The 21,155-nt window shown below is 39.8% G+C and overlaps 1 protein-coding gene across 1 annotated transcript in view; it reads right to left on the bottom strand.

Annotated features, from left to right (window-relative positions):
* LOC128736718 (AF4/FMR2 family member lilli) overlaps positions 1-21,155 on the bottom strand; it is a 152,934-nt gene that overhangs the window by 11,213 nt on the left and 120,566 nt on the right. The window contains exons 9-10 of the mRNA XM_053831204.1: positions 20,025-20,135; positions 19,675-19,769 (exon numbers count right to left, since the gene is read on the bottom strand). Of these exons, the coding sequence (XP_053687179.1) occupies positions 19,675-19,769; positions 20,025-20,135 (206 nt within the window). The remainder of the gene's footprint in view (positions 1-19,674; positions 19,770-20,024; positions 20,136-21,155) is intronic.

Genomic DNA, 21,155 nt, shown 5'->3' with positions numbered 1-21,155 from the left:
AAGGTTTTTATAACCTCTTTAAGAATCAGGTTATAACATCAAGTAGTTTTATTACGCTCTGCTGAAAGCAGCAATAAAACCGATTATGTTTTTCGCTGCTTGACAGCCATCGCTATAATTCAATGGAGCTATTCATTTCGTTCTATAATATAAAACCGTGAGCAGAAAAGTTAAAGTTTTACTGTCAAATCATCCCGATCGATTTGGTTTACATTGACCGTATATAAGATACTAGCTGACCCGACAAACTTCGTATTGCCACAAATTAACCTGTGTTGTACATAAATCATGAATCTCGGATGATCTTTGTCACTATCTCGAGTTTTGCAAGCCCCCCAGTGGGCGGCGCTTCCGACGGCGGGTCACCGGCAACACTCGCGACCGGCTCGTCCTGAATGATCTAGTGTTACTATAGATAGTTTTTGTGGTCTTGTTATTGATTAATGTTTTATGGAAGAGTCTCGAATTTCTCGAGTTGGATTAGTTTTTGAGTTTCGCAAAAATTTCTGTTTTATTTGTATGAGAGTCCATATCCCCCTACCACAGGGGTGAGAGGTCTCTAACTATCATAAAATAAATTCAAGACTCAAAAATCTCCTACATGCTAAATTTGGTTCCATTTGCTTGATTAGTACTCAAATTATAAGGAAATTTGTATTTCATTTGTATGGGAGCCCACTCTCTTAAAAGGGAAAGGGGTCGTAATACACCACAGAAAAAAAATTCTGCCATCTAAAACTCTCACATGCCAAATTTGGTTCCATTTGCTTGATTAGTTCTAAAGTTATGAGCAAATTTGTATTTCGTTTGAATGGGAGCCCCCCCCCCCTCCTAAAAAGGTAAGAAGTCCTAATTCATAATGGGAAAAATGGTTGCCTCCAAAAACACCCACATGCCAAATATGGTTCCATTTGCTTGATTAGTTCTCGAATTATGAGGAAATTTGTATTTCATTTGTGTAGAAGCCCCCCCTCTTGAAGTGTGGAAGGATCCTAATTCACCGTAGAAAATATTTTTGCCTCCAAAAACCTCCACATGCCGAATTTGGTTCTATTTGCTTGATTAGTTCTCGAGTTATGGGGAAATTTGTATTTCATTTGTATTGGCCCCCCCCCTCCTAATGTGGGAAGAGGTCCTAATTCATCACAGAAAAAATTCTTGCCTCCAAAAACACCTACACGCCAAATTTGGTTCCATTTGCTGGATTAGTTCTCGAGTTATGAGGAAATTTGTATTTCGTTTGTATAGGACCCCCCCTCCTAAAGTGGGGAGGGGTCCCAATTCATCATTGAAAAAAAAATTGTCTCCAAAAACACACATACACCAAATTTGGTTCAATTCGCTTGATTAGTTCTCGAGTTATGAGGAAATTTGTATTTCATTTGTACAGGAGCCCCTCCTCTTAAAGTGGGGAGGGGTCCTAATTCACCATAGAAAATTTTCTTGCTCTCGAAAACCTTCACATGCCAAATTTGGTTGCATTTGCTTGATTAGTTCTCGAGTTATGAGGAAATTTGTATGGAAGCCCCCCCTCTTAAAGGGGAGGAGTTATAATTCCTCTTATAAAGAGGGGAGGGGTCTCAATTCACCATAGAATAAATTCTTGTCACCAAAAAAAAACACCCACATGCCAAATGTTGTTCTATTTGCTTGATTAGTTCTCGAGTTAGGAGGAAATTTGTATTTCATTTGTACAGGAGCCCCCCCAGATAACACAAAATCGTAATAGAAAGTTCACATTAAATCGTTTTCATGTCAATTTCACATTGGAATTGTATAATGATTAGAGCATGTCAAATCGAAGTGAACAATAAGTTGTTTTGCAGTCGTGCGTGTCTTCAAATACAATTCATGACTGTGAATTATAAAGCAGGATAGACAATTGCAATATTTGATTATACCTTAATCATATATTCAGGAGTATTTAGTTGCGTGTTATAAAAACTGCGCAACGTAGAATTACAAATAGTTGTCAAAATTTTCGCACGTATATCGCCTCCACTTTGGTACATATATGTTCTTATATGGCGTGAAATATAACTTTTTCGTTCAGATATGATTTCGTATACCTCAGTTGCAATCGAGACATACAAACCAAATGGTTTACTGGGCCCCCTCTTAAAGTGAGGAGGGGTCCTAATTCAACATAGAAAATTTTCTTGCCCTCGAAAACTTTCACATGCCAAATTTGGTTCCATTTGCTTGATTAGTTCTCGAGTTATGAGGAAATTTGTATGGAAACCCCCCCTCTTAAAGGGGAGAGGAGTTATAATTCCCCTTATAAAGAGGGGAGGGGTCTCAAATTACCCTAGAATAAATTGTCACCGAAAACACCCACATGCCAAATTTGGTTCTATTTGCTTGATTAGTTCTCGAGTTATGCAGAAATTTGTATTTCATTTGTATGGGAGCCCCCCCTCTTAGTGGGGGGAGGGGTCTCTAACCATCACTAAAACCTTTCCTGGCCCCAAAAACCTCTGCATGCAAATTTTCACGCCGATTGGTTCAGTAGTTTTTGATTCTATAAGGAACACAGGACAGACAGACAGACAGACAGACAGACAGACAGACAGAAATCCTTCTTTATAGGTATAGATTCAACAGAAAACAAATAATAAATTTTCGGCAGTTTCCGCGGTTGTGCAGCATATGCGCACTAAATTTTATCGTGACTGTTGGAATAGGTAGGTAGATAAAATCAACGCGCCAGCGAAGTTTAGCACTTGGGCTATTACAAATATTTTTTAAAGTTTTTGTCCTTCCAATGCTAGAGAACTGAGGGGGCAGGGGCAAAAAACAAAGAGTTTTTTATTATTGGGCAACAAAAAAAATAAGATTTTTAAGAATTTTAAATTGAAGTTTAATCGTAAAACCAGAATTCATACTTGCTTTTGATATATACGTTATTATTTTCCATGCCCTTCCAAAATAGAGTCAAAATCGAAGAAATTTTTTTTTGCCGATTTTCGGAAATTACATTATTTGTACTATTCAAACAACGGAATTTCCGAAAACCGGCCAAAAAATTTTTCGTTCGTTTTTATCTTTTTTCGAAGATTTTTGCATGGAAAATAACGAATATATTAAAAGCAAGAATAGATTTGATTTCCACGTTTAAACTTTAAGTAAAAATGCCTAAAATCAAAATTTTTTTTTGTCCTATTAAAAATATCTCTGTTTTTTCGCCTTTCCCCCCCTCAGTGGCCCAACACAGGAAGGACAAAAACTTTATAAAATATTTGTAATGGCCTAATTGATTTTATACAAAAAAATTTTACTCGAGCTCAGCAAATTTTTTTGCCCCCCAATTTTTAGAGCTAATTTTGAAGGGGGGGGGACAAAAACTTTAAAAATAATTTGGAAAGGCCTTATTTAAACAAAAAATGTATTCAATTAGATCATCGATAAATTTTGGCTAGGGCTAGGGCTAGGGCTAGGGCTAGGGCTAGGGCTAGGGCTAGGGCTAGGGCTAGGGCTAGGGCTAGGGCTAGGGCTAGGGCTAGGGCTAGGGCTAGGGCTAGGGCTAGGGCTAGGGCTAGGGCTAGGGCTAGGGCTAGGGCTAGGGCTAGGGCTAGGGCTAGGGCTAGGGCTAGGGCTAGGGCTAGGGCTAGGGCTAGGGCTAGGGCTAGGGCTAGGGCTAGGGCTAGGGCTAGGGCTAGGGCTAGGGCTAGGGCTAGGGCTAGGGCTAGGGCTAGGGCTAGGGCTAGGGCTAGGGCTAGGGCTAGGGCTAGGGCTAGGGCTAGGGCTAGGGCTAGGGCTAGGGCTAGGGCTAGGGCTAGGGCTAGGGCTAGGGCTAGGGCTAGGGCTAGGGCTAGGGCTAGGGCTAGGGCTAGGGCTAGGGCTAGGGCTAGGGCTAGGGCTAGGGCTAGGGCTAGGGCTAGGGCTAGGGCTAGGGCTAGGGCTAGGGCTAGGGCTAGGGCTAGGGCTAGGGCTAGGGCTAGGGCTAGGGCTAGGGCTAGGGCTAGGGCTAGGGCTAGGGCTAGGGCTAGGGCTAGGGCTAGGGCTAGGGCTAGGGCTAGGGCTAGGGCTAGGGCTAGGGCTAGGGCTAGGGCTAGGGCTAGGGCTAGGGCTAGGGCTAGGGCTAGGGCTAGGGCTAGGGCTAGGGCTAGGGCTAGGGCTAGGGCTAGGGCTAGGGCTAGGGCTAGGGCTAGGGCTAGGGCTAGGGCTAGGGCTAGGGCTAGGGCTAGGGCTAGGGCTAGGGCTAGGGCTAGGGCTAGGGCTAGGGCTAGGGCTAGGGCTAGGGCTAGGGCTAGGGCTAGGGCTAGGGCTAGGGCTAGGGCTAGGGCTAGGGCTAGGGCTAGGGCTAGGGCTAGGGCTAGGGCTAGGGCTAGGGCTAGGGCTAGGGCTAGGGCTAGGGCTAGGGCTAGGGCTAGGGCTAGGGCTAGGGCTAGGGCTAGGGCTAGGGCTAGGGCTAGGGCTAGGGCTAGGGCTAGGGCTAGGGCTAGGGCTAGGGCTAGGGCTAGGGCTAGGGCTAGGGCTAGGGCTAGGGCTAGGGCTAGGGCTAGGGCTAGGGCTAGGGCTAGGGCTAGGGCTAGGGCTAGGGCTAGGGCTAGGGCTAGGGCTAGGGCTAGGGCTAGGATGGATCCAGTCCGCCGTGATTTAAAGTTTCACCAATATTTGCGATCCACAGGGTCCGGGGGAAATGTTGGGCTTGAAACCGGTTATAATTGGCTCTCATTGTAGCTTGTTTCAATCCATGGCTCCCAAACTTGAGTGAAGAGGAACGTTATACAAGCTTAATAAGCGTTGCTTACCTAATTTTCCCCCTTTTTCCTCCTTGCCTTATCTCCTCTGAGATACTATCAACACTTTTGTTTCATTACTTTCTTCTATTCTTCCCTCCGTCGATTGGTAAAAGACAATCGTTATAAAAAAACTAATGCCTTTCCTTATGAAAATCAAGACAACAAAACACGAGGTTGATTCAATATTAAAGGCAGTTCGCGTTTTGATCGTTGTCAGTGTAGTTGCAGACAAACGTGCGCTTCATGAAGGACGAGTTGATTTTTCACCTTTTCGCACTTGTGGTAATTTGATTGAAGTGCTTGAAGTCATTTTCTCTACGATTTCTCCACGTCCCAAGCACAAACGATACAACCGTGCTTTATTGTTGCCACCAATATTTTATTTTCAATATTTGAATTTTCTAGAAATTCTACGGAATAGCTCATCCATGCAATATGGAATGAATTAAGCGGGAGTGAGATTTCAAACTTGGAATTACGCGAATATTAAACGTAAAAGCAATTGAGTTTGTGGGCTGTTGGGTGATCGTGATTTTGGATTCTAGCAGGTTCATGTATTGATCGATTCTAGATTTTTTGAAATTTTTAAATTCTGAGTTCCTAACAAACATTTTTGTCGTATAACAGCTTATCAAGCGCTAATAACCCGGTAATTAGCTATACAACGGTTGAATAAGCTACTAATCAACAAAAATGTTTGTTGGGTTCCTAAGTTTCGGGGTTAATAAATAGCTCTCCATCAAAAAAAATTGTCGCGCCCTTCCACGAACCATTTTGACCACAGCAAATGCTTGCAAAGGCGGCGAAGATTGAATTGCTAGAGTTTGAGTAATCAGCAAATCTTCCATGTTTAGCAATAGATTTCCCCCAATCGATTTACATTTAATGGCAAATAAACTATTAAGTCACACTGGATTGGATTAGTGTGTCTAATCTGCCACACCACCACCATATCAATAAAAATGGATTTCGAAGCAAGGAGCTGATGGTCGCTCTTCCACTGAAGTGATAAGCTGGCTTCATTTAAATAAATATTCCACCTGAAATCCAAACTAATACTGGTTGTTCTCACCATGGGAACTGCTCTCGTCGAATTCGCTGGAAAGAAGCGTGTGAATGAGCCACCGCAATTTGCATGAATTCTAACGATTTTCGGGCGTTCAACGATTGCGAGAATCCGTGTGACAACGGACATTTTCGTTACCGCTTGCGCTGCACCACATCGTCGGTGGTTTGCAACTAATTGGCTTCTATGTAGAATTCAGCCGTTCATGAATAACGATTTACGCTAACATTGATGCGTTTTTCCTATTTTATTTCATAATTTGAAAGTCTTCAATTCGAATTCTCTTTGACGTCACATTTAAAGTCAAAACCATGACGCTGTAAAATCAAAGCTCTTCTTAGAATATACATCCGCTCACATTTGAATTTTCATTACAACTAATTAGATCAGCAAATATTGACTTCACAGCACAAGCCTGACAGCCGACCTTGTTGACCGGTTGAACCGGATTGGCACGTAAGCCAGAGGTCACTTAACTGACCAACCGTTCAACCAGAGGAAATTGGCTTTAATTGCCATTCCAAGTGCACGATGCGTTCACTTTATTGCACTTTGCGTCTACGTACAAGAGTAGCTTCTTCTTGACTCTGCTGATGGAAAGCTGATAGAGTAGGCACCTGTAGGTTGTCTACAGTGTGCAAACAATGACAACGCCAACGGTTTAACCCCCTCCTTGGTCAATAAATTTCCTCCCGGACGAATAAATAGAATGATATTCTGCACAAACGGCTCCAATTGTTTCGTGACTGCCACCCGCCCCGCCCGTTCGGTCATCAGAATAGCAAATCAGATTTTAATGGAAATTTATGATCGCATGAATTGAACAAAAACGTGCCTGCGGGCGGTGATCAGCTCGAAGGAATTGAAATGAAACAATCGAATCGATTCGTGCTGAGTTAAATCGACAGTGAATGGAATAAAAATACGGATGGGTTTCGAGTGGACGATAAATTTATGAGCAGCACTTTCAGTGTCTGCGTTGTGAACAATTTAATTTAAAATGACTCCAGTTATGTACTAAGGATCGAACAAGAAACGATCCGTTTCCACTTTCCAATAAAGAAAACACTGATAATGCGGAAAGTAAGAGCAAACGGAAAACCTCTATTTCCTACCGATCGGATATTAAATTTTCCGACCGAATGTCTTCGTCTGATTTTCCTGCCTGACTGTGCACAACCACCCACGCAGAGCTAGGACGCAGCATTGGTGGTTGATTTTTTCCAGGACGATGCATCGCTTTTTGCGGTACCTACGCCACAGAGCACAGGTTCGGTATCCGTCGTTCGTACGCAGAAATTATGCCATACGGTGGGTTTTCTTCCCGTATGCTGTGTGTGCTGCCTAGTTAATGGTAACAGTATACTTTACAATGCTACGTTGCTAGGCGGTGCGGTGACTAGTTAGTCAAGATGTTAATTAGAGCAGGTGAGTTTCAGTTTGGTTTCCATTGGTTACGTCATTTCGTGGCATTACGTTTGATGACGATTGAATGTTGAGTTAAATTCAAGATGACACAAAAGAAATTATTAGTATTTCTGATAGCTTCTCGAATGTTTATAGAATCCATAAATCATTGAATAAAATTATTGAATCACAACATTATTCACTCAATCAATCAATCGATCATCCAGTTATTCAATCGTTCACTTATCAAACCATCAATTTAAATTAATAAATCGTAGATCAATTGAGTGAATAAATCAACAATTACATCTAAGAAATGCATTAAAATGAATACAGTTAGCTCCGAGGTGCGATGCTGGTATAACAAGCCAGTAGTCGTATGTTCGAATCTCAACTGTGCGGTGCCGCTATTGAGTCAACAGGATCTTTACACTAGCCCCGTAGTTTTCTTGTACTCTAATAACCGGCTGCGAAGTCTGTCGATAAAGAAGGGTTAAGTTCTTCAAGACGTTTAAAGGGTGTCCCACATCAAACTGCATCACGGAAGAAACACTGAAGAAAAATACCTAATTGTAGAAACTATTCTTTGAATACCGGCATGAAGCTAGATCCGGCCAAAAGATCATAGGGCGCTCGTGTTGCTTCAATAGAGGAAATAGACGCTTCTGTAAACACTCCTTGAGGTAGATCTGCCCGTTTACAGTCCCGGTAGTCACGAACGGCGCACTCCGTTTGCCAGATGATGTTATTTCTTGGCAAACTATGAAAGTTGCTGCATCCTTACTTCCTCTGGAACATCAAACTTGTGCTGAGTGGTGAAGTACAGTAGCTCCGGAAGCTGCCAGAAGTCCGCTTTGACGTAAGTCTCATCATCCATGATGGCCGCCCTGCTCTTTGTTATTGTTTTGGGTGGTTTGTTTTAGTTGGCAGTTGCAAGTGCGAATATTGCATTTTCCGATCGGATTTCTCTCTTAATCGTTAGGAAAACGAAATGTGAAACCGATTAACCTTCCTAGTGCATTGGGGTCGTTTTCGACCCATCGGCATACTTACAAAGCTTGATACTCAGTAACGGTACGAGCTAGAGACTTGAAATTTTCTGACTTTTCCTAACTTTGGAAAACTAGCATTGTGGGGGAGTTTCAGCTTTCAGCGACATCTAGAAGAGCTACAGTAAAAAAAGTTACATATTATGCATTGGGGTCGAAAACGACCCAAGTTTTGAAATTGCTCTCATTCATCCATTTTCAATCCGAATTTCGTTTTCTTCACCTCGTTTGAAAGGTATGGCCAAAATCTGGCACCCAAGGTATATTAGGGAATATTTGTTGACTAATGGCCACTTCTTTGTCGGTTCCGGAACACCCACTACCAGGTCCCGGGGGACATTTTTATACTTTGAGGTAATTCATTTTGCGGCACATCAAATCACATTGGCTTGACAAAATAAGACTAGTGGAAGTACAATGGGGACATTTTGTACTCGAATGGCCATTTCCCCATCGGTTCCGGAACATCCGGTACCCGGTTTTTGAGGCCATTTTTGAATTTTAGGATGATTTCTATTGCGGCACGTCAAATTTCATCACATTGATAACATAAGACTATTGAAAGTATAATAAAGAAATGTTGAATGCAAATGGCCACATTAGCATCAGTCCTGGAACATCCGGTACCCGGTTTTTGGGGCCATTTTTGTATTTTAGGATAACTCATAATGCGACATATCAAATCACATCGAGTTGATAAAATAAGACTGATGGAAGTAAAACAGTGTCATTTAGAAGCCAAATGGCCACTTTACCATCGGTACGGGATCATCCGGTACCAGTTTCGGGGGACATTTTTGGCTTTTGAGATAATTCACCATGCGGCACCTCAAATCACATCGCGTTGATAAAATAACAATAATGGAAGAATTATGTGTTATTTTATCAAGCCAATGTGATTTGATGTGGCGCATGATGAATTATTCTATCAAAAAATGTTCACATAAACCGTGCACCCGATGTTTCAGAACCAATGATGAAATGGCCATTTGTCTTCAAATGGTCCACATAGCTCTTGCAACTGTCTTATTTGATCAAGGCGTTGTGATTTGATGTGCCGCAAGATAAATTATTTCAAAATCCAAAAATATCCTGCGGAACCAGCTACCGGATGTTCCGGAGCCGATGGTAAAATGGCCATTTGCCTTCTAGATGACCTTATTTTATTTTCATCAGTCTTATTTAATCAAGCCGATGTGATTTGATGTGTCGCAAGATGTGTTATCCTAAAATACAAAAATGGCCCCAAAACCCGGGTACCGGATGTTCCGGAACAAATGCTGATGTGGCCATTGGCCTTCAAAATGTCTTTATTATACTTTAAATAGTCTTATGTTATCAAGCTGATGTAATTTGACGTGTCGCAAGATAAATCATCCTAATATTCAAAATTGTTCTCAAAAACCGGGTACCGGATGTTCCGGAACCAATGAGGAAATGGCCGTTTGGGTCCAAAATGTCCCCATTGTACTTCCATTAATCTTATTTTATCAAACCAATGTGATTTGATGTGTCGCAGAATGAATTATCTCAAAATATAAAAATGTCCCCCGGGACCTGGTAGTGGGTGTTCCGGAACCAACGCAGAAGTGGCCATCAGTCAACAAATTCCCCAACATACCTTGGAAGCTAGTTTTTGGCCATAGCTTTCAAACGAGGTAAAGAAAATGAAATTCGGATTGAAAATGGATGAATGAGAGCAATTTCAAAACTTGGGTCGTTTTCGACCCCAATGCATAATATGTAACTTTTTTCTAATGCATTAGGAAGGTTAAACACGCTAGGTCAGTACAAACGAATCGTGTTTATGTGCATTGCCTGCATAAACAAATGATGTCATGTTGAGAATGACATTTGAACCATTTTTAATTTGCACGTCGTGCAAACCAACGGGGTTCAAATTAAAAAGTGTTCAGATTAAAAATGGTCAAACGAACGGGGGTCCACGGTATTTTGTGCACAAAAATTTGAGAAGTGAATATTTTGAGAATTTCAGAAGAGCACGATATAGAAAAGTATTGATTTTGTCGACTAATACGATCATACAATTAGATGGGGTTTCTATGACAAATATCTTAAGATTAAAAAAGAAGAAAACTTATCCAATTTAATTCTACTATGTATATTTTATTCACGACAGATACGTATTTCGCCTACGACTTGCAGGCTTCCTCAGTGTCTGTTTTCGAACTTAATTAGCTTGGCTAATTTAATTTTAGGTTTCGTATTCTACTAAGACGCCCTCAAAAACCCTCAAAAATATCTTGTTACTACAAATATACGTTGCAACCGAATAGAAATAAATAAGAGAAACCAACGGTCTGAGGTGGCTATTTTGTGGGACTCCGGAAGAAGCGGATCGATAGACACATCGATAGACGCATTAATAAGACGATTCGACAGATACGATTTAAACCACTGGAGCAGCGGCCCCTCAATGCCCAGTTTGTCCAGTTTTGCGACAGTGCTTTGATGATTGTCGAATGGTCGATGGTGCTTGTCGAAAGCGGCGGAGAGGTCCGTGTAGTAGTGTGTAGTGCGTGTTAGTAGTAGAATCAATATATATAGAATGCCAGTGTCGCTGTTTTTCTACAGGACTCATTGTGGTAAACATGATGCTAACAATCTGTATCAAGTCTGTGCATCGGGAACTTCATTGTCAAAGTTGCTCATTGTTATTTATCTGTTCTATATCTGTGCGTTGGTTGGTGCTGTCATCAGTGCGCTCTCCGCTGTGTTTTTATGCCAGTGAAATGATTTTAAACGTTCTTTTTCTTTTCGTCCGGATGAATAGAATCCCAAAACTGCGCCCTTTTGCGCCGATTTTTTCAGAAATTTGAAGCAAGCGAAGTTTCTAATCATATTACTTGGCAGCCATAGTTGAAATTTTAAACTGGTTGTCAAAGTTTGACAATGAGATTCCCCTTTTGATGAATCTCAGGCACACACACATTTACATATATAATGTAAATACATTATCTGAACATGTGTGATGTTTACCACGCGCACTGCAGCGACACTGGCATTCTATATATATTGATTATACTGTGTTAGTAGATTGGTAGCCCAAGTAACAATTCTAAAGCCACTTGGTTTTACTTAAATTTTAAGAAGGTTTTTTTTCGGTATTAATCATTACCTCTGGGTTTATTGTGGTATTGCGCAATACCAAGAGGATACGAGTCCAAACACACTTATAGCTAGAAAACCATAATAAAACTGTTAATAAAGCAAATTTATTGGGGTTGCTTATATTACCACGTTAAAACTTGTTGGCTGCACCACGTCTCTTATAAAGTTACCATAAGTGTGGCGTAGCAATACAAAATGGCGCACCAATCAAAATTGATCTTATCGCGGTTACTTGTCAAACCGGAATAAATCTGTTTATAGAGCTATTAAACCGGTAACACTCTGACCAAACAGTTTTTTTTGCTGCTATTATGAAGAATACCGAGGTTCAACAACAAAACCACCTTTTTATCCGAAGCCATATTGCCATATTCTAGTATGTTGTTTTAGCTCGCAAACAACAATTCATCAAAGCAACGTGTTTTGCAGAAAGAAAGTTATTATCAATCGGTTTTCCTAGAAGCAACTAAAATAATTTTGCTAGAAATTAAGATTGACTAACTGAACATTTTCAATTTGTTAAAACAACCAGTTTTCGAAAATTGCAAAATTTCAGCGGCGCACAGTGGCAGGTTGACCCGGCGCTCGGACAAAACCTCATAACTTCTTTCATATGCTTCGTAGAGCTTTATTGTCTTCAGCAACATTGTTTGTTATAAAATTTCGCATCTTTTTGTAAATTTTAAGTAGTTGTATTTTTATTCGTATAGATGGCGTTGAGATCTAACTTTTTAAATAATGACTTTAGAAATGTTGTGTCTTCAGAAAAGTTGTTTGTCCTGTAAAGTTACGTAAAGTTACTGAACATACCATTGTAGGACTTACAGGAATCAAGTTATAAATATTACACTTATAACTTACTTACTTACACTTACTTACAATATTAGTAACTTTCGAATAAGCCTAAATATATTAATTTCTGCTGCATATATCTATATTTTACAATTTTTTTAAAACAGATTGGAATGTCCAATTTCGTTTTATGGACCCTTGTAGTTTATAATAGAATAACGACCGAATTCATTATAAGAATTTTACTGTATTTTGCATGGAGAGAGTCCGGTAATGACGACATTTTTTGCATTGTATATAATGGACCCTCACAACGTTTTCAACCGTCAATTTTAAAGCATTAATAATGAAATGCAGCTAAGATTTTATAAACTTGAATGTGTGTTATGTTTAGTACGTTCTGTTTCATGTCATATATCCTCAGAAATAAGAAGTATAAGCTAATAAATACCGAAATTTTATCCGAGGGTCCATTACAGGTAAAGGGTTTACTATATAGGTTAACTTACCCTACTATCTGCTTTAGTGCATTCATGCAAATTTTTTAATTCATTAGTTTGGCCATACGCCGAAAAAAGGATACGAGTGGCGAGATAGGCCGTCATCGGCCTTACAAATCCTGGCAGAAGGCACAAAAAATAACGAGTAACTGACAGAGTATTGCAATCTGTTTATCCTGCAAACACGTATCAACATGTTCGACTCTAAATAAAAAAAATGGAGGCTAGTTCAATCGGGCTAAAAGTCCAACCGAACATATTCTACTGCCAATTTGACTTGAAACAGAGCTAATTGGGAAAAAATTGTTAAGTGGTCGCCTTTACAATGTGCTGAATTCCCCTTATCGACTCCAATGTATCTCAAAACGATAATAAATGCTGTGTCTTACATACACAAGCATGACTATTTTTTTAACGTACAGCAGGAATGAACTTCGCACTGGCGCGCGCATTTTATAATTTGTAGCCTAAAATACCGGAAAACATGTATTCGGAAAACTTGAATATCTCCGAACATCGCAACTAGTAGCAGCTAATTTTTTGCTTATTACTAGTTAACACCCTGAATGTTGATTTTATGATAGTGTCAGAACGGAAATCTGTGGAAATTTTTTTCTACACACTATTGACAAAAATAACATTTTTTTTTGTTCTAAAACACTTCGTCAGAACAAAGCCTACTAGTAAAAAATCTGTTTTAATAACACCTAAACTATTAGTTTATAATCCCTTTAATGTGAATTGTCCTTTAAAAGTATAGAATTTTAAGCAGCATGGTAGCCAGATACTAAAAGATTGAATGATATTTATTTTTTCATTTTCCAAATTTTTTTTACACTGTGTTTCACCTCATTTAATGCCTATTGAAAAACTACTTATTGAAACAATTTATGTATACTTCTTATAGATTATCTGTCTACTATACGTAGAATATTAAGTTTGATAGAATGTCTCAAATAAAAATTTTGAGGTTTTGTCCGAGCTTTTTCGGGTTCTGCCCCATAGTGTGGCGCGCTGATTTTATCGACCTATAATATCAATCTGCACGATGAAATTAAATGCGCACATGCTGCAAACCAACGAAAGTGCTTAAATTTAATAAACATTCTATGGGATATTTTATTCTGGTCGCTATAAACCAAATCGTTCAGAATGATCTGTCAGTAAATCTTAAACGTTTCTGCTCACGGATATATTTTCAAGTTGACAAAGCAAGCGAACTTGGTTAGCTTTTGCCAGAAAAGCGAAAAACTTTTTTAAATTATGGCGATAGCTGTCAAGCAGCGAAAGCTTAACCGGTTTTATTGCTGCTTTCAGCAGAGCGTGATACGACTACTTGAGTTTATAACCTGATTCTTATAGCGGTTATGAAAACATTCTGAATAGTTGGCCACTTGGTCAGAAAGCAGTTTTATAGCGGTCATCAGAAAGTTCTGGTGGAGCTCATAGTTTTATTAGCGGTTTTATGAAATTGGTCATGAAAACCACTATACAAACGTAATAAAACTTAAAATTGTTACTTGGGAAGTGAACGTTCACTTAGCTACTAATGAGCTACTAGCATTGTAGCACTGTAAATACAAAAGATACAACAAAACTTTATTCAGCAAAATTGTAGATAGTAACCAGTTCTACAAATGTCCTTTATATAATTTTGTTAAATTTTGCTTGACTGAGACGGTACTGTCAAATGAATGAGAATTAAGTCAAAGTGATCGTGCCATCCTTGATTGCCGGACGAATGAAAATATTGCACGATGACAACGTTTCGCATGGTGTATGTTGATAAATCGGAACTAATAGCGGTGGATGATGGAGAACATCTGTAACGAGTGGAGCAAGCGCCAACATACATTCTAGAGCCTGACAACGAACACTAGCGAAGCAGAGATCCAAGCAGCGTCCGTTTTCATTGGTGATTTTGTTAATTTGCTGCACAGTAGCTGTCCTATAGCAGTCGAACAACTCGGTGATGATCGGGGGAGGAGTTACAGAACTGTAGTCGACGAACAGATAACCGTTGTCGCGTTCACGCCAATTAATCCTGGGAAGATTGAGATCACCAAGAATTAGCAAATCGTCAGAGGCGGAGGTCGCCGAAGAAATTGCGAAGACTGGTACCTAATAGGCCTTGAGGAGCACTGCGTGATTTACTCGATCCGGTGGGATTGGATAATTTTATAGTCACCCAAACTTGCTCGTTGTGTTCTAAGACAGAGGACTTGAGTTGGCGATGAACTGCTACTCAAATGCCGCCGACCGTTGATTTTCGGCTGTTGTGCGCAATCCGGTCACAACGGAAGACGTCGTAGTTCGATCCGAAGATTTGTATGGAGGAGGTTCATTCGTCAAGTCAGGTTTCAGCTAAAACGATTATATCGTGGTTGGTACCGAATGGCCGAAATTCAAATGGCCGAATTTTAACAACAGTCACAGAAGGCCGAATAGCGAAAGGCTGAATCACGAAAGACCAACCTCTTCTATTTAGGTGCATGCATTTTCCTAGGTTTACTGACTAGTAGGGATTATCCTTCAGTTAAGTCCAAACGAGCGGTAACGAGTAAGGACAGCATGTACCCAATGTTTGTGCAAGTTGAAGGCCGTGAATATTTCCGGCCAAATATGACATTCGGCCAGTCGTGTTTCGGCCTTTTGTGATGCGGCCATTCGATTCTTAGGTAATCCGACTATCGACACATGCTAGCAGATAATCGTGAATGCTTGCATTCATTCCACCTACATTCTGATAGTACACGTGGATGTTTTGATGGACATCGCGCATACTGTTCCTTAGCCGGTTGGATGATGAGATGAAAACGGTAGACGAATCAACGGTAGGGTCTAAATTAGCGGTAGTGTGCTTGCCTGGAAGGGAATTTGAGAAGCCCCTCTCGCTACACCCATACACAGGGCCGGGACGACTGATGGATGAGCGCTGCACTATGGGCCAGAAATTGAAATTTCGGGACAAATATATTTGCGGTTAAACGGCGTGTCAGCTCGATGTAGTCTTCGGCAACTTTTTGAATGAAAAAATGATGCATCTTTTAAAGGGGTCGTCCAATATTTAAGCGTTACTCAAACAACAATTTAAATTTTTTTTCACCTTTTTGGTTTCAAAATATTAAAGGTAAACCAATTTCAAGTATTTTATCTGAAGATATCAAACTTCTACCTTTTACCCATTTTCAGCAATAGACTTTTGTTTATAAACGACCTCTCAAATCACATTTCTTCTTGTAACATGTTTATTTCAACAGACAGCTCAATGTGATGTTCTAGATAACATTTTGCACATAAAAGAGGAATATTTTTGCTGAAGACTGTTTTGCTTTTTCTGCATTAATTAATAAGATATAACTGTTTTTAAGCTAAAACCCGTTTGATGAAAAATGTGTATTTTTTCAAGGGTGGTGTCTTCGGAGAAGTAAAATAATAAAATATAGCGCATCTTCTTGCACTATTAGGGTGACCATGAATTCACCAATTAGGGTGATACAAACTTTTGTTTTCTTAAATCATTTTAAAAACAAAGTTTTTTTCTCCAAAAGTTGCAGAAAATACTAAAATAAGCAACTTTGCTGAATAAAGTAACTATCTATCTTTCACCGGTTACGAAATATAATGATGTGTTAAAAAAGAGCACTTAAAAATCAATTACACTCAATAACTTTGCACACGATTATTTTATTGCTTTCAAATGTTCTACAAAGTTATTTAGTATGTTGAAATACATATTTTTTGTGGAGACTGTTTGACACTAGGACGCATATTTATTGTTATTAAATGCATGAAAAAAAATCCGCACTATTCTTAGGTATTTTCAGCCATGGTATTCCCAGGTATTCTCTGAAATACACATTTGGGCAGATAGCTTTAACAATTCCCTACAAATTGGTATGCAAACTAATTGCAGATACTTGCAGATGGCTAAGATATTCGGATTTTTCATCAGACGGTTTTACCCTAAAATCAGTTATATCTAATTAATGCATATAAAGCAAAACAGTCTTCAGCAAAAATATTTCTCTTTTATGTGCAAAATATTTTCTAGAACATCACATTGAGCTGACTGTTGAAATAAACATGTTACAAGAAGAAATGTGATTTGAGGGGTCGTCAAAGGTCTATTGCTGAAAATGGGTAAAAGGTAGAAGTTTTGTATCTTCGCAAAAATTACTTGAAATTAGTTTATCTTTATTGTTTTGAGACCAAAAAGGTGAAAAAAAGTTTACTCGAAAAGTTATTACTTAAATTGTTGTTTAAGTAACGCTTAAATATTGGACGACCCCTTCAAAATATGCATCAATTTTTTATTCAAAAAGTTACCGAAGACAACATTGAGCTGAGACATGCTGCTTAACCGCAAATATTTTTGTCCCGAAAGTTCAATTTCTGGCCCATAGTGCGCTGGTAGGAGAGGCGTGACTGCGCTGGGTAGGATAGGGACTTCCATGATGCCAAGGTCGGTGCATACCGGTGTTCTATCGACTCCAAATATTGGCAATGCATCGTTCGGGTAGTTATTTTCCACGTTGCTAGCTGTGATAACTATGCAGTCTGGCTTAGAAGCTGAAGTACACGGCAAATGGCAGTTTGTGTGACCGCTGGGAACGGAGACTCGATGACGAGTGATGTCGCTGCAAAAGCCATTGCTACGGCTGGAGAAAACACTAGGAAGTGAGGATGGACTATTAAGTCGGTAATTGCCTGAGAAAGCAAGTTGGAAACCATCATCACCGGTACCGAGCACAGAACGGCTCTAATGGCAGCGACTGATGACATAATCGACGGCATAGCGATGCTTGACTGTGATGGACGGCTTGAGGATTTACTTTTTGGCGTGCGTTCCGTTGATGGAGAAATAAAAGCAGGGAACGAATTGTGGGGGTTGAATGCCTCTGGTACAGAATATCGCTTATCCCACCATCAGAAAATGCCCCGCGCTATATGCCATCTCGGTAGCGGTATACTGTGCTGCCGACGCGACGAACTGTCTGAACAGTTCGGAGTATCCATCGTAGTGTCGGCAATCATCGGTGTCGTCTAGATTTCGACCGCGTTCAAAGACCTGACTGCTAAGCACAGCCAGTCGTATTCAGTGGCCAAACAATCAAGACTTGGGTGATTCTTTGTGGCTGTAATTTAGACTCTGCACACGAATCTCTGCACGGGCCTGAAAGCGCGGTACGCGTCAGTGGAGTTGTCGGTGTCCCACTGCCAACAATCGTTGACTAGCACGACGACGCACAGTGGGACGGACTCAAAAAAAAAAGGCGGACATCAGCTTTTGGCTAGGAACTACTAAGTTTTCTGCATTTGTGTCTTCACAGAAGTTTCTTGATTTTTCAAGTACTTTTTTGTTATACCAAAAAAATTGCTTTAAGGGGCTGGGTCAATAAATAATCGATTTAATTTTTTTGTTTAAAGCCAAAAATAAACAAAGCCCAAGAAAAAGTTATTCAAAATGTTATTTAAGGAGTTTTTGTCGAAGAAAGAAAACTTCTATCTCTTAAGGGAAAGAAGTTATAGTCCTACAAACTAATGTATCGCCTTAATACCAGTTTTTCTAATTTTTTCTGGTTATTTAGACTTCTACGCAGTTTTGATGTTCCACGAGGCTTAACATACTATGAAAATACACCCTTTTGCTGAAAGAAGTGCAACTCTACCTTTCTTGGTTTTCGAGCTATTCCAGCTTTTGTCTAATTTTCAATCAGTTTTTAAGGGGCTTTATTTTAAAAGGGCGCAGATATGCGCAGCCAATCTCAGCCACTTTACGTACTGCATTTGGTATTGAAATGATAGGTCATTTTCCTATGTTTGCAAAGTTGTATAAAATGTATCCACTCTGAAATCGTCGGAAAAACCATCGAAATTTATGTGAATTCTTGTTACAGAATCGAATGAGACTTGTTGCACGCCGCCGAGCGAATATTCGAATTCAATTGTTTCCTGGTCGCGTGTCGGTCAGCTCATCAAATGGAGTTACTACTATCATAAATCATTTTTGACTTTCAACCTCTACAACATTTTTTAGAGTTTTACTAAAGTTACGCGTTTTATGTAATTTGCATTCTGGTTTCAATTTTTCGAATGTGTAGAATTCAACCGATCTCATGTTTCTTGAAGCATGGTTCAACAACACTTCGTATACCATCGTTATGAGCCGAAGCGGAGTGAACTTAGGAAAGGCACCACACCAGTCATAATCGTAATACAATTGAGGATAAATCCAACTTTATTGCGTGGCTTGAATAGAACGGCTCGACACATTTAAGAGTCAATCTCGTACTTTCTATAGCACTTTATGATACAATCGAGCTCAGCTCAGTCCAGTTGCTGTTGCTCGATGTGCCACTTTAGGTTGCTACCGCCAATAGGGCGACTCTGGTGAGAACCGATGATAGATGGGAAATTGATTGGATTTTCCATTCAACGAAAAACCAGATGTTGCGCCCTGCCCATTGCTCGTTTGTGTGCCAATGAATGGTGGCTGAGGCTGGCGCTCGATGCTCGATGGTCACGTCACCATCGTTTGGATACAATTAAATTAATTACGGGAAAAATAATTACAAATATATTCAATGGACGCACAAAAACAGCTACGGCTGTTATTCTTACTAAGTGCAAAATGATGACCGATAGGTTTTAAATGCTTCGGTAAACGAGACACGTTATTCGGTCGGAGTGTGGTAGGGACATCCAATGTGTGGTTACTGGAAACATAAAGTAGATAGATATGTTCGATTTGCGGAGCTATCTTCGGAATCAATTTTAAATTTCGTTCGATTATTGAAAATTAAAAAATGTATAAGTTCGCTGCTTGCAACAAATTACCATTTATATTGCTGTCATAAACTATTCTCCCAACTGTAACATAACTCTTTTCGTTGGTTAGGTGGGACTTTCTCATCCTCAATAGAGGATAGAAAAAAAGTAACATCGCATTTAACAGGCATGTTCATATGTGGACCACTCACCTATGCTGGTATCGTAGGCGTGCAGGTACTCCGATGTCATAAACTGTGACACTAATGAGCTTTTCCCGACGGCAGCACCGCCCAGCATCAATACTCTGCTCCCGCGTTGACCGGAGGCGGGCGGGCAGGCATTTAACGGAACCGGAATTAGATCCAGGTCGATGTTTTCGGCGGTGCAGTTCACGTGAATTTTGAATTATTAAAATAAAAAAACAAAAGAATAAATTAGAACATTGCCGGTTGGGGTGACGGATGTGATTCTCTTTGGAATGATGGAAAAAGTTTTGCGAACATGAAAAGGATTTCAACGGGTTACGGGAGCAAAAAGGTCATGAAGTATGTATACTCACTTGTACGGTCCGGAGGCAGGATTGGAGGTGCTACTTTCCCTACTGGATGCCAAGCTGCACGTGGCGGACGTCCGAGCGGAACCTGCCCCGACTGCAGTTAGATGTTCGGTGCTGAAAAAAAATGCAGATTTCCATTAAGTTTAATTACGGTGTAAGGTGTGCCGATCATTGAACTTTGTTTTTTGAAAATGTTTTATTGACGTAATCTTTAAGCTTCTGCTGAAAGCAGTAAGACGGGCACTGCTCTGGTGCACTGATAACTGAATTTGACCAAATTCTTAATTTAAATAACGCTTTTATTACGTTTAACTCTTAAATTATTCTATCGGTTTTCATGACCAATTAGATAAAAACCGCTAATAAAACGATGAGCTCCAACGGAACTTCCTGATGACCGCTATACAACTGCTTTCCGACCAAGTAATCCACTATTCAGAAGGTTTTTGTAACCTCTATAAGAAACAAATCAAGTTATATGCTTTTCGCTGCTTGACAGCTACTTTCCGCCATAATTGAATTTAGCTTTTCGCTACAAAGCATTGTCACAGTAAAACCGATTGATACTAGCTTTCTTTCTGCAAAACCACTCTGCTTTGATGATATTTTGTTAGCGAACTTAAACAAAATACTAGAATATTCTCGCATAAAAAATGATTTCGATATTGAATTTTTATTTTCTTCATAATAACAGCAATAGGGTAGATGATCCATTAGTTGCGCCACTAAGCACAATATAACTTCATTTTGCTTGTTTATTGAGCTATATGCTTCAATTAATGCTTGTGGGATATAAATTTATCAAATACAAGGTATTTGTCACAAGGCAAGACAATTGCTTTCTTTGTACGAGAAGCTTTATAAAGAAAAAATGAATTTTCCGATTCAATTATATTGTACCAACAGTTGCGCTAATGTTTCCTTAATTAAGTTTGATGTTCCTTTGTGTTATTTCATATACATTGCTAGGTTGCTAAGTGAAAAAACATCATAGCAAAACTATAGATGAGCGCCTATAGTTGTGCGCTCCAACTGCGCGTTAGATTTTGGAAAATTGGCATTTTAGCAAATAATGTTTTAATTTTTAATGGTGTAGTCTAACTACCAATACTTCTAAAAACCTGTTTTATATAA

The sequence above is a fragment of the Sabethes cyaneus genome, chromosome 2 (genome assembly GCF_943734655.1).
Source record: "Sabethes cyaneus chromosome 2, idSabCyanKW18_F2, whole genome shotgun sequence".
NCBI classification, from domain to species: domain Eukaryota; kingdom Metazoa; phylum Arthropoda; class Insecta; order Diptera; family Culicidae; genus Sabethes; species Sabethes cyaneus.
Note: the sequence above shows the minus strand (reverse complement) of the source record. Positions and strands in the feature narration are given on the sequence as shown.